This window comes from Akebia trifoliata, chromosome 5 (genome assembly GCF_017979445.1).
Source record: "Akebia trifoliata isolate Shusen 1 chromosome 5, ASM1797944v1, whole genome shotgun sequence".
NCBI lineage: Eukaryota > Viridiplantae > Streptophyta > Magnoliopsida > Ranunculales > Lardizabalaceae > Akebia > Akebia trifoliata.
Window position 1 is genome coordinate 19,304,193 of NC_141379.1, and position 13,749 is coordinate 19,317,941.

At 37.6% G+C, this 13,749-nt stretch overlaps 1 protein-coding gene across 1 annotated transcript in view; it reads left to right on the forward strand.

The window, feature by feature from the left end:
- Positions 1 to 996: 996 nt before the first annotated feature.
- Positions 997 to 13,749, forward strand: part of LOC147401603 (GroES-like zinc-binding dehydrogenase family protein) — a 54,956-nt gene continuing 42,203 nt past the window's right edge. Inside the window, exons 1-2 of the mRNA XM_086442930.1 lie at positions 997 to 1,320; positions 1,428 to 1,564. Of these exons, the coding sequence (XP_086299056.1) occupies positions 1,299 to 1,320; positions 1,428 to 1,564 (159 nt within the window). The 5' untranslated portion in view covers positions 997 to 1,298. The remainder of the gene's footprint in view (positions 1,321 to 1,427; positions 1,565 to 13,749) is intronic.

Sequence of the window (13,749 nt, forward strand, 5' to 3'; positions counted from 1 at the left end):
ATGGGATTTCTCAACATGTGAAAATTTAATAATTTACACACAAAAATCAGTGGGAGTGTTGATTTGGGATGTGTTTTTTTTTTTTTTTTTTTTTATATGAGCAAGCACATGCAAAGTAAAAAAAAAAAAAAAAGATTTATGAAACCAATGCTCAAATTTTATTCTTAAACCATTCAATTTTATCCTTAAATTAGTTGTGTATGACCCCAACCATTTAACCATATTGATTTGTGAAACCATTCAATTTTATCTTGGTCTTCTAAACATTATTATGACTGCAAGATCAAGTTCAACTATGTTCGAAAATACGAACTATATTTTTAGTCAATCGATTTTGTATAATCAGTCGATTTTGTAACAAAATTATAAAACACAGAAATTCCCCTTTGCTTTGAAAGATATGAGAAGAGAAGAGACAATCAAATGAGTGTAAGCCGATCGACTTACCTATGAGGAGAGGACGAACTCACCACTATAATCGTCGGAGACGTCGTCGCCGTAGTCGTCTAAGGGAAGATATGCTTTCGTCGTTTGGAGGAGAGAGTTTCGGGAGAATTTCTGTCGAGGATTTATGGTGAACGATAAGGGTTTACAAAACGAAAAAACATTGACTGTTTTGCCGAATTGACTCGGAGAGGTCGTCGTCATAGTCGCCTGAGGGAGGAGATGCTTTCGTCGTAAATAGGAGAGGGTTTCGATAGAATTTCTGTCGAGGGTTTCAAGCGTGAACGACGAGGGTTTACAAAATAACAGGGATTTATTTTGACGAACTGACTTGATATATATGGAGTCAAATAAAAAATTCATGAGGGTAGTTTTGGAACCGCACCTTAGACAAATTTGCTCCCTGCAAAAACAGATTTGAGAAGCACTGTTCTCACAACTTCTCATAGAAGTACTAATTTTACCTTTTTGAAAAATTATTTTTCGAAGTACTTATTTGTCCAAATGACAGGAGCTAGAAAAACTTTAAGAAGTCAATCTAAACAGGCCCAAAAATTGTTAACGAAAAAAATCCGGCGAAGTTAAGTTTGGAGTCGGGAGTAGGTACAAGGAAAATGCTAACCTCACAATGGGTAGATGCTCTGCATAAACATGATCGTTGGGATTCCCAGTGCCAATGTATCTCTAGGAGAAATGTGTTTCTCCTGAAATCATAACGGTCATGTTGATGGAGTAGTAGGTAGAAAAGTCGCTACTAGGTAATAGGTAGTCTCTTAATAGGTAGGCTCCCTTGACTTTCTACCATCTCTATAATATCATTCTGCGTTTCGGATTTCTTGACAGTCCAATTCATCATGTCTTCCATCCCCTGCAAAGGTAAATTAACATCTCTCACGCTGTGTTTATCTCTGATATCGTTGTTCTTGATTTCAATTGTTGCATCTCTTGATGTGTTATGTTTATTCTTCGTTGAATTTGTATAGCTGCGGTTGCTTGGGGACCTGGAGAACCTCTTGTGTTGGAAGATGTGGAGGTCGATCCTCCAAAACCAATGGAAATTCGTATAAAGGTCGTATGTACCTCACTCTGTCGGAGTGATGTCACGCAATGGGAATCCAAGGTCTCTTTTTTTCTTCTTCTTCTTCAAGTTTTGTAAAGAAACTCTTCAAGTGTTTTTTCCTAAATTGATTCGAAGTCCTCCATGTAATTAGTAAGCATATATATCTCCAAAATCTAACATGAATTATCCTTTTGAGTTTGATGATTTTCTTAATCATATGTGTTGGCTTTTGATTTAAATAAACAAATTTATACAATATTAAATTGAGTTTTAAATCTCTTTCCAAAGGGATGTATGGTGTTTAGAAATTAATCAAATAAGTTCATTGTATCTAGTCAAAACTTAAATTCATGAACCCATATTAATGAACCTAGGTGCATTGATTAATGTTCATGGCATTTATGTTGGTTCATAGATCAATGTTCATTCATTAATTCTAGATGAATGAATTTATAGATGAACGTAAGGTTGAAAGGTATTTTGGGACGTGTATTTAATAAATACATGTACAATGTACCTTACTTGGAAGGATTTGTGGGACATGTATTAATTAATTGTGATGCATTTCTCTAAGTTCATCTCCACCAGTATATAAACCCCTAATCCCATTCGTTTTGGTATCTCACTCATTTATCAAATCTCTCAATTTTCACTCTACTCTTTGTGAGAATTTTCCTTTTTTTCTCCATCTTTCTTTTGGGCATCCTAAAGAGGCAAAGTACAAGTTCCTACTGAGTAGTGCATACTTGTAGAGGAAAGAGATCGAGTCTAGGTTAGGTTGAATCCCGGAGATAGTGTTGTTGTGTTCCCTTGCACGAACGGGAGGCTTCGATTATCTTCAAGAAACGTTTACACGCCTCTTAGCCAAGTTGATTTGATCGGAGATTATAATTTTTTATTTGTTTCTTACAAAGAAATCAAGTTCTGTGCTCGATTTTCAACAATATGCAAGTCCTTGGCTTCTTTGAAAACCCAAAACCCAAACAAACAAAATATAGATTATTTATAAGTTACTAAATTGTGGATGTGAAAATTGTAATACTGAATTAGTACTAGTATACAGTAAGTAACAATTGTGAATCATGAGGTGATTCTCTCTCTTTTATTTTTCTTCTTGGCTGCTTTGTTGAATTTTTTAATTAATACATTTATTTAACTAATCAAAAGATAAAAGGAATAGCTATTAATTAGCAAAAAACATACTTACGAACCAAAAGGACCAAGTTCCTACCTACAATATTATGAGCTTTGACATTCCTTCCTATCCTTAGGTAAATTAAAAAAAAAAAAAAGGAATTAGAATTATCAATTACCTATGTGATTCCTCTAATTTGAATGCAAGATTTGAAAGTTAGAAGAGAAAATAAAAAAAGATTAACAACCAATTTACTTGTTCTTATTGGAGAGCAATATTTTACTACAAAAATCTTCAGTATCCCCTAAAGCTGAGAGATAATTTAATAATGTGTAGGTTTTGTTAGGGGATATGAGTGTTGGGAAACCACATGCCTTTCCTTATATTTGCAAATCAGAAAATTGGAACTAAAATAATGCAAACAGACCACAACACGAGAACTCCACCACGTGACAAAATCTTTAGTTTGAAGGAAAAAATCATGAGATCTAGTCCAGTAAAAAACTTCCACTATGTGAATAATGGGTTACTTGTTATCTCTATATGAAATCAACCTTTCCAGCCTTGGGTCCATCTATATAACCCTCTAATACAAGCTTATCACCTTCAAAGCTCCATCACACTTTGGATGTACCTCCGAGATACCTGAGAATCCACTTGAAAATTACCCATTGCATGTTGCTTGAATTTATCAGAAATCTATTATCACCATCTGTATATGTGATGTCTGGCCTCATGTACACCATAAGATGCATACAACTTCCTATGATCGGAGCATGAGTAACTTCCTTCATTTCTTTATCTCTTCCATGGTAGAAGGACATTGCTTAGAACTTAAAATCTTTTGTAAGTGGAGACTGATTTTGCTTTGTCAATTTTGAACTTTTGAAAAACCTTCTCAATGCATCTTCTTTGTGAGAACCATAGATTTTGGTTTTTCTTTCCTGATAGATTTGCATGTCTAAGATTTGTATTGCTGGTCCTAAGTCTTTTATGGCAAAGGACTTTGTTTATTTTTTTGCTTTGTTAACCAACCAGCTACTTCAAAAGACCGATCTGTTGGACAGGGGTTAAAAAGGGTATGCCACGCCTGAGTGTAGAGGAAAAACCCACTCAACATGCTTGAATTTTCTAATTTGGTCCTAAGTCTTTTATGGCAAAGGACTTGTTTATCATTCGTAACAAGCAACATATCATTAAAATAAAACATCAAAACAATAAATCACCATTGGAAAACGTCTTGCTGAATACTCAATGGGGACTGTTCTTCAACCTGTATCTCTTCATTAGCTTACAAATCGTGTTTTTTTATCTTTAACTTTGAAACCTTCTGGCTGCTCCATGTATATTTTCTTCATCCAAATCATGATAAAAAAGGTTTTTTCACAGTAGTTGCTCAATCTCTAGATCCATGTTTGTAGTCAAGCCCAACAAAACTTGAATGGATGATCTCTTCAAAAAAAATATCATCAGCATCAATGCCATTTTTTTCCCCAAAACTTTAACAATCAACCATTCTTTGTATCATGGTTGTGAGTTATTGTCTTTTGCTTTCAATATGAAAAACCCACTAGGCCTTAAATGGTTTCTTACTCTTTCTTAATTTTGCCAATCATAAGTGTGGTTCTTATCCATCTTTTTTCGCATAGTTTCATCAACTCCGCCTTATGCTCACTTTCTTGAGCTTCTAGGCAGTTTTTTGGTTTACCCCCTTTGTAAGCAAAACATACTCCAATGGAAAAATTCCTGAGATGACTTACATTGTAGACTTCCTTAATTGGGATTCTCTTGATTGAAGGGATTGATCCTCCCACTTTAGCAATTCCACATGATCTTCATTCTCAGTTTGAGCATCATCACCAACTTGTTGTACAATACTTTTGGCCCACACAGTTTTGTGTCTCCCGCTTTAGCAATTCCACATGATTTGCATTCTCAGTTTGAGCATCATCACCAACTTGTTTTACAATGCTTTTGGTCCACATAGACACATTTTTGGCCACTTTATGCACAAGCAAACTTGCAAAGTTTCAGAGCAAAATTGAAGAAATTCCATGGAAAATTGTCCAACTAAGATATAAAGCGATTTCTGATCGCTCTAGCCTAGAGTGATCGCTCCATACTTAGAGCTATTGACAAGAGCTTTTTTCCATTTTTTAAGCCCTTTTTTGTAATTTTTTGTTACTAAATCCCCCCTATGAGCCTATAAATAGAGGGGATCAAAGAGAAAAATAGGGAAGAAGGAATTGTAAGGGAAAACTTTGCCAAAGTTACACCAAAAAGCTTAAAGAATTATTGGATCTTTCTCTATTTCCGTCTAAGCCGTTTATCTTTGGTACGAGCTTCTTAGATCTTGCTTTGTTATTTATTTTCCAGCAAGTTAATGGAGTTACAACCATTGGAATTAGGGATTTAAACCAAAAAATTCATTTTTGATGCTTTGTAAGAAAATCCAAGGAATTACCCATTACTTGTGAGGTTGGATCTTTGATCCATCATCCTTGTAATGGGAACAAGAGGAAAAAAACTCAGCCACGGTCTCTCTCTTGATGTCCCTTGAATTTTGGTTGGCTCAAAAGTCTTGAAGAAAAAGAGAAAGTAATACCCCACATCTCAAACTCTAAAGGATTCTACAAAATGGATCCAAAGTGGATGAACAAAATGGTGCTTTCATGGATCCCCTTGGTTGTAATTTCTGGATTTTTGTTCTTAAAATTCACTGTTTTTGTTACTACTTCCTTTGGCTTCTCCCCATTTTCCTGCTTTTTTTTTTCCTTGTTTTTCTTTTGTTTTCTGTTTTTGCTATTGTTTGATCACTGTTTTACTGTTTTCATGCTTCTTTCTTGCTATTTTTTCAGTATTCTCTATGATCCTTTTAATGGTCATTAAATTTTCTTCTTCCTTTTCTTTGTTTCCAAGCTCTAATGGATATTCTGTTTTTATTTCTTTTGTTTTTCTTTGATTTTCCCTCAAAAATATCTTTTTCAATCATTAGTTAATTATTTTCTTTTGTGTCTACCAGTTTTTGGTTATAAAAGGAATCATTGTAACTGAATTTTGTTAGAAAGTGATTTCCGATCACTTTAGTTAGAGAAACAGAGCGATCGCTCTGACCATTGTCCACTCTTTTCTTAGTCACATTCACCCGGTCTCTTGTAGACCTACTTGGTCGTTCTCTTGAGCGACCACTTGCTCTTTTGTGCTCGAACTACCTTGAGCTCTCTTTGCAAAGTTTAGAGCGATCGCCTAATTGCTCTCTTCCAGCAACACCTTTTTCTGTTTTTTCTTCCTTATTTTCACTCTTTTCTATTTTGTCTTTTCTATTTTCCTTTGATATGTTCTGTTCTCTATGTTGTTGTGTACTACCCCCCACACCATTTTATAATTGCGATGCATTATCCCTTCTAGGATTTTGTATTTTCTCTATATCTAGGGTCTTTTTTGGTTGCTCGATTTGTGATAATTACCCCACATTTTTCTTCGGAAAAATAATATCACTTACGTGATATCATGGCTTTGCCCTTTTATGCCCTTGCATCCGAGGACTTTGCTATAATCTCGCTTATGTGCTGTGTTTCTTCTCTTAATGTGGTGTTGTACCACCCATCTATACATGCTCTCTCTTTGCACCTATTCTTTGTCTATATTGCTCATGTCACATTCATTCTTTATTTGCCCACGTTTCCATACACCCACTCTCTCACTGGAAGTTGATAAGGTTGTACCCAAACTTTCTAAAAATAAGACATTCTTTCATGACCCTTTTTGAAATATAACATCAATACTTTAATTCATTTTCCAAAAAAAAAAAAAATGCAAGAACATTTTCTTTCTCCATAGCAAAACATCATTTCTTCAAAATTTTCAGCATGGATGACTTGATTTTAAAAGCAAAAGAAATTCTAAGTCAATCCAAATGGTACAAAGGAAATGCTAGAGTATATGATTGTTTGGTGGAATTAACTAGTGGGATGGCGGATAACAAAACAATTAGGCCACCGGTCGACAATCAACAAGCATTGGATTTAGAAGCAGCGAAAGACATCTTTTATGGTTTAATGAGAGAAGAAAGGAATACCCAATAGGTACAGGCGAATGACAATATTTCAACCTCAAAAGCTCCAATAAGAGAAATTAACCGATTGTGGGAAGAAAGATTGTTAGAAGAAAACGAGGCTCTAAAGTCACAGTTTGCTCAATTAAAGGATGCTTTTGAACGAACAAGTAGAGATAAGGAAGTGAATCACATTCCTGAGAAAGACTATAGTTACACTGAAACTCCACGAAAACTTTCTTGAGATGCAGTTACTGAGAGGTTTGATTTCAAATAATATGACTGATGTTAAGAGTGCAATGACCATGATGAAGGATTTTGTCAGCGTTGAGAAAGGAGAAAGAAAGAACCATCGTAGGGTGCTTTGAAAAGAGGTCTTATTTCCCCCTTTTTTGAAAATGTTTGTTGCTCCCATTTTCCAATAGTATGATGGACCATCGCACCAGCACTAACAATCCAAAGGAAGCTCCATCTACATAAAACATACTAGTAGAGGCCACAATACTCATTCAAAATCCAATAGAAGTGGCTTCAACATCCCAGTAGGTAGCAACCCAAACACAACAATCAACTGAGCGACAAGTTCCCAAAATCATCCCACAACTTGAAGAGTGGCCAGAAGCTTCGGCAAAATACATAACTGATACAAAAGAGGATGCCCCATAGGAAGCAACCGTATGGGAATTGTTTGATGGAGAATATTGTTTTCAACCAACTGCACTATAAAAGAGGGTCAAAGTTGATCAAATTTTGAAAAAGCAAATCCTCTTTAACTGGGCTGCAAAGGATCAAAGTGTTACCCCGAAGTTTGAATACATTAGGATTTGGGAGTCGACACAATGGGCTAACTGGGTGAAAAGAGTGGTAAATAACAATGAAATGAAGAGAAGATTGAAACAGTTGGGTTTATTGGCTGTAGTGGAGATCAACATGAATGATGTCTACTAGAACAAACTGATGATGTATGTATTAACTGATCTATGGAAACCTGATACTCACACATTCATCACTGCCGGCAACAAATTCACTTTCACATTCGAAGATGCAATTAGATTTACCAAGCTACCAGTAGGGATTGAGTTGGCCTATGTGCCATTAAAGGAACTAGACAAGATAGAGAGTGGAAAAATGAAAAGGTTGAGCCGGATGAAGAGTATGTTGAATAAATCAATCAATTGAGACAAGATCTCCTTGAAGAACTGGAGGGAAAAGTACATCCATTACTACTATCAAGAGACGCATTTTGCAGTTTTTCTGGTGTACTTCTTCAGTGTATTCGTTTGCATATGTGCCTCGACATGATGCGTCAGTAACACAATATTTATCATCGTTTCTTGAATCCTAACAAGTAAAGATGTATGCCTAGCCAGCCAATGGCTTAGCTATACCAAGTCTTGGATGACTATTATTGGAAATAATCTAGTTGTTATTTTAGTTCTAGTTGTTTTCTAGTAATAACTTTTTTTTATTTATTTTTATGTAAGGGTAGTTTTGTCTTTTTTACATTTTTTTATTATTATTCTTATAAATTCTTGCCAAGATCTCAGATTGAGACTTGACTTGATTCTTCTCAAATTCTTCTTGGTATCAAAGCTTAGGAATTTCGCCCCCCCTCATCTCCTTCTTCTCTTTATTCACTAAACCTAACCTAGAGTAGCCTCATTCGATCTTCTCCCCTTCAGGGGTCTTTTAATCTTCTTTTTCTTTTATCACATGTTGCATTGACTTTTTTGCGCTGTGTTTATACCTTATGTTAGGGTTTGTTCCTTTGACTTAATTTTTTTTGGATAATAACAACAGTTGCTGTTCTATTTTGCTGTTTTTGGGGTGTGCGGCAGCACTGGGAGTGTTGTTGAGAGGATCCACAGTCCTACGACAGCCCCTCTCCTTCAATCCTGCCTTGCAACAATCCTACCACAGCAATTACTGTTTTTGAGGTGTGCGGTAGCACTGGGAGTGCTGTTGAGAGGATCAACAGCCCTACGACAACCCTTTTCCTTCCATCCTGCCTTGCGACAGCACTAGGAGTGCTGTTGGGGAGACTTACAGCCCCCCACTAGGCCTTTTACAGCCCTGGGAGTGCTGTTGGGAGCTTTACAACCTTGCGACACCAACTTCTAGCAATTCTCTGCTTTACGGCAGCACTTGGAGTGCTGTTGGGAGGATCAACAGCCTTGCGACAGTCCCTATTAGGCGCGTTTTTTAGCCTGCTCCAGTTTTTTGAAGTATTGGAAGACATGTGGTAACATCTTCACAACCCTGGGAGGCTTGCTATTGCACCTAGGGTGCTTGTAAAGTTTTTCTTCTTTGGCCCTCCAATTTCTTTCTTTAGATCTCCCTTCAAACCAAATCAATGTCTTCGGAACAAGGAATTACAACTTCCGCTACAGTCCTTAAGTCTAACTCTTTAGCCCAACGTATCACCACTGCCCTTACACCTATTTGGTCAACACTTACTTAGACATGCACACATGCCAGGAATAACTCGAAGATCTATGAGCTTTATCAAGACATTGCCCAGACTATCCAAGGGACTCAGAATATCGCCGATTACTTTGGATTCCTTCAGTCATGTTGGGAGGAACTTTCTCATTATGAATCTATTGCTGAGTTGTCTTCAGAGGAAGCCGGTTATGTGGTTAAGAAGATTACTTGACATTTGACCTACCAGTTTCTTAGGGGTCTACGTCCAGAGTTTGAGGCCCTTCGGACACAGATTCTCAACACCACTCCTTTACCTTCTTTGTATGAGATTTTTGCGATCGTTGATAGTAATGAATGTCATCGCAGGCATTCTTTTGCTCCAAGTACAGATCAGATGGCCTTAGGTGCCAATTTGAGTTTCTCTGACTCTCGTACCTTTTGATCAGGGAATCGTGATCGTGGTCGTGGTAAATGGAGTGGCCTTACTTGCAGTCATTGTGGGAAGACTGGCCATGAGAAGGCCTACTGCTTTCAGCTTTATTCTCATTTGATACCACTACTCCTCGTGTCGCTACAGTAGAGTCATCATCTATTCCTCTCACTGATCCTCCTTCTTTACTTAGCACGATTGACTTGCAACAGCTACAGACTCAGATTGCCACTATTTTCTAGGATTGGATTCATGCTTATACCAACTTCCTCCTTGGATTCAGGTATATCCCCTCGTAGTTCTACACATGTACCTGTCCTTACCCTTTTTATTTCTGACACTCACTTGCTTATTGCCATTCGCAAGTGTAAGCGGGGGTGTGTGACTGATCACCTTATTGCCCAGTTTGTTTTGTCTTTCTTCCTTTTATCAGGCCTACTTTGCAGCCACTGATTCTATCTATATTCCTCGGTCCATATCAGAGGCTTTGCGAGACCTTCAATAGACTAGAGTTATGACGGCCGAGATGGATGCTTTGCAAAAAAATAATACTTGGGAGCTTGTCACCCTTTTGTATGGGGAGCAGACTGTTAGTTGCAAATGAGTCTTTATTGTGAAATATCTCGTCGATGGGACCGTTTATCAGTATAAGGCACGCTTCGTCACTAAAGGGTTTACACAAACTCTTAGAAAATATTTTGGTGCTATATTTGCTCCAGTTGCCAAATTTTCTACTATTCAACTTCTTATCTCTTTAGTTGCATGTCACTCCTGGCCCCTTTACCAATTTGATGTGAAAAACGTCTTTTTGAATGGTGATTTGACTGAGGTTATTTATATGGACTCCCCTCCTTACTTTCGTCTTCAGGGAGAGTATTCTGGGAATGTATGCCGTTTTCTTAAATCTTTGTATGACCTGAAACAGTCTCCGCGAGCCTGGTTTCAGCATTTTTTGAGGTTATTTTATCGATGGAGTTTTCTAGATGCCACTTAGGTCATACTTGCTTTATTCGTCGATGAGTGGATGGTCGTTGTACCATTGACTTAGTTTATGTAGATGATTATTGTGATTAATGATGATGCATAGTGGATTGATAGAGTTAAGATGTTGCTGGGTCGTGTTTTTGAGGTTAAGGACTTGGGTCTACTCAAATATTTCTTGGGGATAGAAGTGGCCACTTTCGCCGTGGTATTTTGCTATCTCAGCATAAATACACATTGGATCTTCTTTAGGACACTGGGATGCTTGGTTGTTATCCTACTTCGTCCCCTATGGATCAGAATCATCTTTTTCAGGCTGGCCTGGTGATTTTTTATCGGATTCTTCTTATTAGAGACTTGTAGGTCGTCTAATTTATTTCACTAACACTAGATTGGACTTGTCTTTTGTGGTTAGTGTGGTCAGTCAGTTCATGCATACTCCGCGTATTTCTCACTTGATGCTGTTTATCGTATACTTCGCTACTTTAAGTCGCGTCCTGATCTTGACATTTTTTACTCTTTCACTGCTTATTCACATTTGTCTTGTTTTACAGATACTGATTATACTGGTTCTCTCATAGATAGGAGATCTATCTCTGGTTTATGTGCTTTTGATGGTGATAACCTTATCTTGTGGAAGAGCAAGAAACATAATACAGTTTCTCGTTCTTTTGTAGAAGCTGATTATCGTTTTATGGCCCTTGGCTCATGTGAGCTATTTTGACTTTGATCTTTGTTGATAGAGTTGGGGTTTCCTGTTTTTGGCTTTTCTACTCTATTCTGTGACAACAAGTCTGCTATCATGCTTGCTTCTGATACAGTTCTTCTCAAAAGAACTAAGCATATTGAGGTTCATATTCACTTTCTTAGGGAGAAAGTTCGATTTGGTGATCTTCAGATAGTCTTCGTACCTTTTTCAAATCAGTTTGCCGACATGCTTACAAAGTCTATTGGTCCTTTTATCAGTAATTCTCACATTGTCAAGCTGGTTTTAGTTAATATATTTTCCCCAGCTTAAGGGGGAGTATTGGAAATAATCTAGTTGTTATTTTAGTTCTAGTTGTTTTTTAGTAATAGCTTTTTTATTTATTTTTAGGTAAGGGCAGTTTTGTCTTTTTACTCTTTTTATTATTTTTATAAATTCTTACCAAGATCTCAAATTGAGATTTGACTTGATTCTTCTCAACTTCTTCTACTATCACAAAGACAATACAAGTAGAACAACCAAGAGGGCTGAGGGGCAGAAGTAAAGTTAACAGCGGATAGCGCATACAAACCATTTCGGGTGCTGTACTTATGGGCATACCCACGCTTTAAATGAATTGCACCAGCACTCGTGAGAGGTCCGCCAATAGCATATAGGGCTTGCTGCTATGGCATCAAGAAGCCAAGATTAAGGAAGACCATGGATTGTTTCGAAGAATTTTGTACAAAGTTGAAGTTGACATAACGGACATATCAGAACAACGAAAATAGAGTGGAGCCCTTTTTTGAACTAAAGAACAATGTGAATGAAGGAAGGATATAAATGGATGTACATCTATTGCATCACCACCCTTGGGTTTTTGATAGTGATGCCCTCGTACGCCTTGAAAGTACAAATGAGAGAAATGGACAACTTAACAACTCACGTGGTTTACAATCCTCACAGAGTGTCCTAACAGTTGGGGTATAAACAAGAAGTCCCCCATGCATGGGCGAGGATAGAATATGCATTGACTGCAACAATTAAGAAGCGGTATTTTGATATCCCGGAGATCAAGAGAAGGATATGGATTGCTGGAGATTAGAGGCAATGGAAGGCCACCCCAAGATATGAAAGATACTTCAAAGAGTATGTGCAAACTCGATGTACCACTTATTCCCCACTTTTGGCTAATATCATAAACACTACAAGGGATTGTACTAGTGCAAATAGTGCCCCCTACCATCAAATGTGGCTTTCAGAAGGGAGGTTCCTTACCATAGATACCATAATGGATCGGGGATGTTATGTATTAGTTGTAGGGAGGCCCAGAGAAATTAGAATTTTCAAAGAACCAACCAATGTAGATGAGTTGAATTTTGAGGAGAAAGAGAGAAGAGCGAGGGAAAAGGAACTAAGAAAACAACAGGTGTGGCAAGGCAAGGCAATGAAAATATTGAAACCGGGGAGGCACAAAGTGCAAAAGCTCTAAAAGAAAATAGGAAGAGAAAATCCAAGATAACAGAGCTAGAACAAAAGAAAAGGAAAAATAAAGGGGCAAGAGGCCACAACTTGTGGATGAGGCTATTGTCAAAGGTTCGTAACTAAGTAAACAAGAGCCCTAAACATCGGTTAAAATAAATAGAAAATGAAAAATTGTTTAGGCCAATGCTTTTCTAAACTCTTGGTACTTGATTGATTGCACTGGGTAAGGAAAAATCAAAACACTAGTTAATAAGGAAAAATTAACTAACTAAATGCAAAAAATTCAATGTCTTTTAGATACAGTAATCTGAGCGTCATAGGCGAATTACCCATCTGTGAATTTTGAAAGAAACGCAAACTTGGGAGAAAATAAAGTGCAATGTTCTTACAAGGAGGCATAAGGGAAAATAATGAGAGCTCATATACTTTTTCAACGCTAAAGACTATAGGGTTAGAAAAAGAGGCTAAATTCACAAAGCTAGTAAAATAAAACACTCACACACCCATAATGTAATAATGAGAACCTTGGAAGAAAATAGAAGGAAAATCATGCAACAGATTCTCATTATTGCCAGAGTGTATGTTGGACTACCTAGTGCAATTGCCGGAATGTATGTCGGACTACCTAGTGTAGTTGCTGGTGTGTACATCAGACTGTAGGGGGTCGCATTAGGGCTTCTCCCGTCTGACATCGGGGTTCTTGAGGGACTATTCGGTACATAGGTAGGGTTATTGGGAGGACTTACTATTTTTCTGCGGGAGGAGGATCCCTTCTTGAATTGCTTGAAGGGGGTTTTTGACACCGTTGTTGGAGCGTCGGTCTACTCGAAAGTGAGTTTGCCCTTGTCCAGGAGATTCTGGACGGCATGCTGAAAGGTGTGGCATTGGTACATATGATGTCTGGTAGCGCCCATGTGGAAGTCACAAGTGGTGTCCTGATTGTAGTTGCAGCATGTCTCCATATTCAGGCTTGGCCTTTGCAACTTGAGGAGGTTGTCGTCCAAGAGCTTGGGGAGTAGTTGCTCCACTGTCATGGGCAGTGGGGTGAATA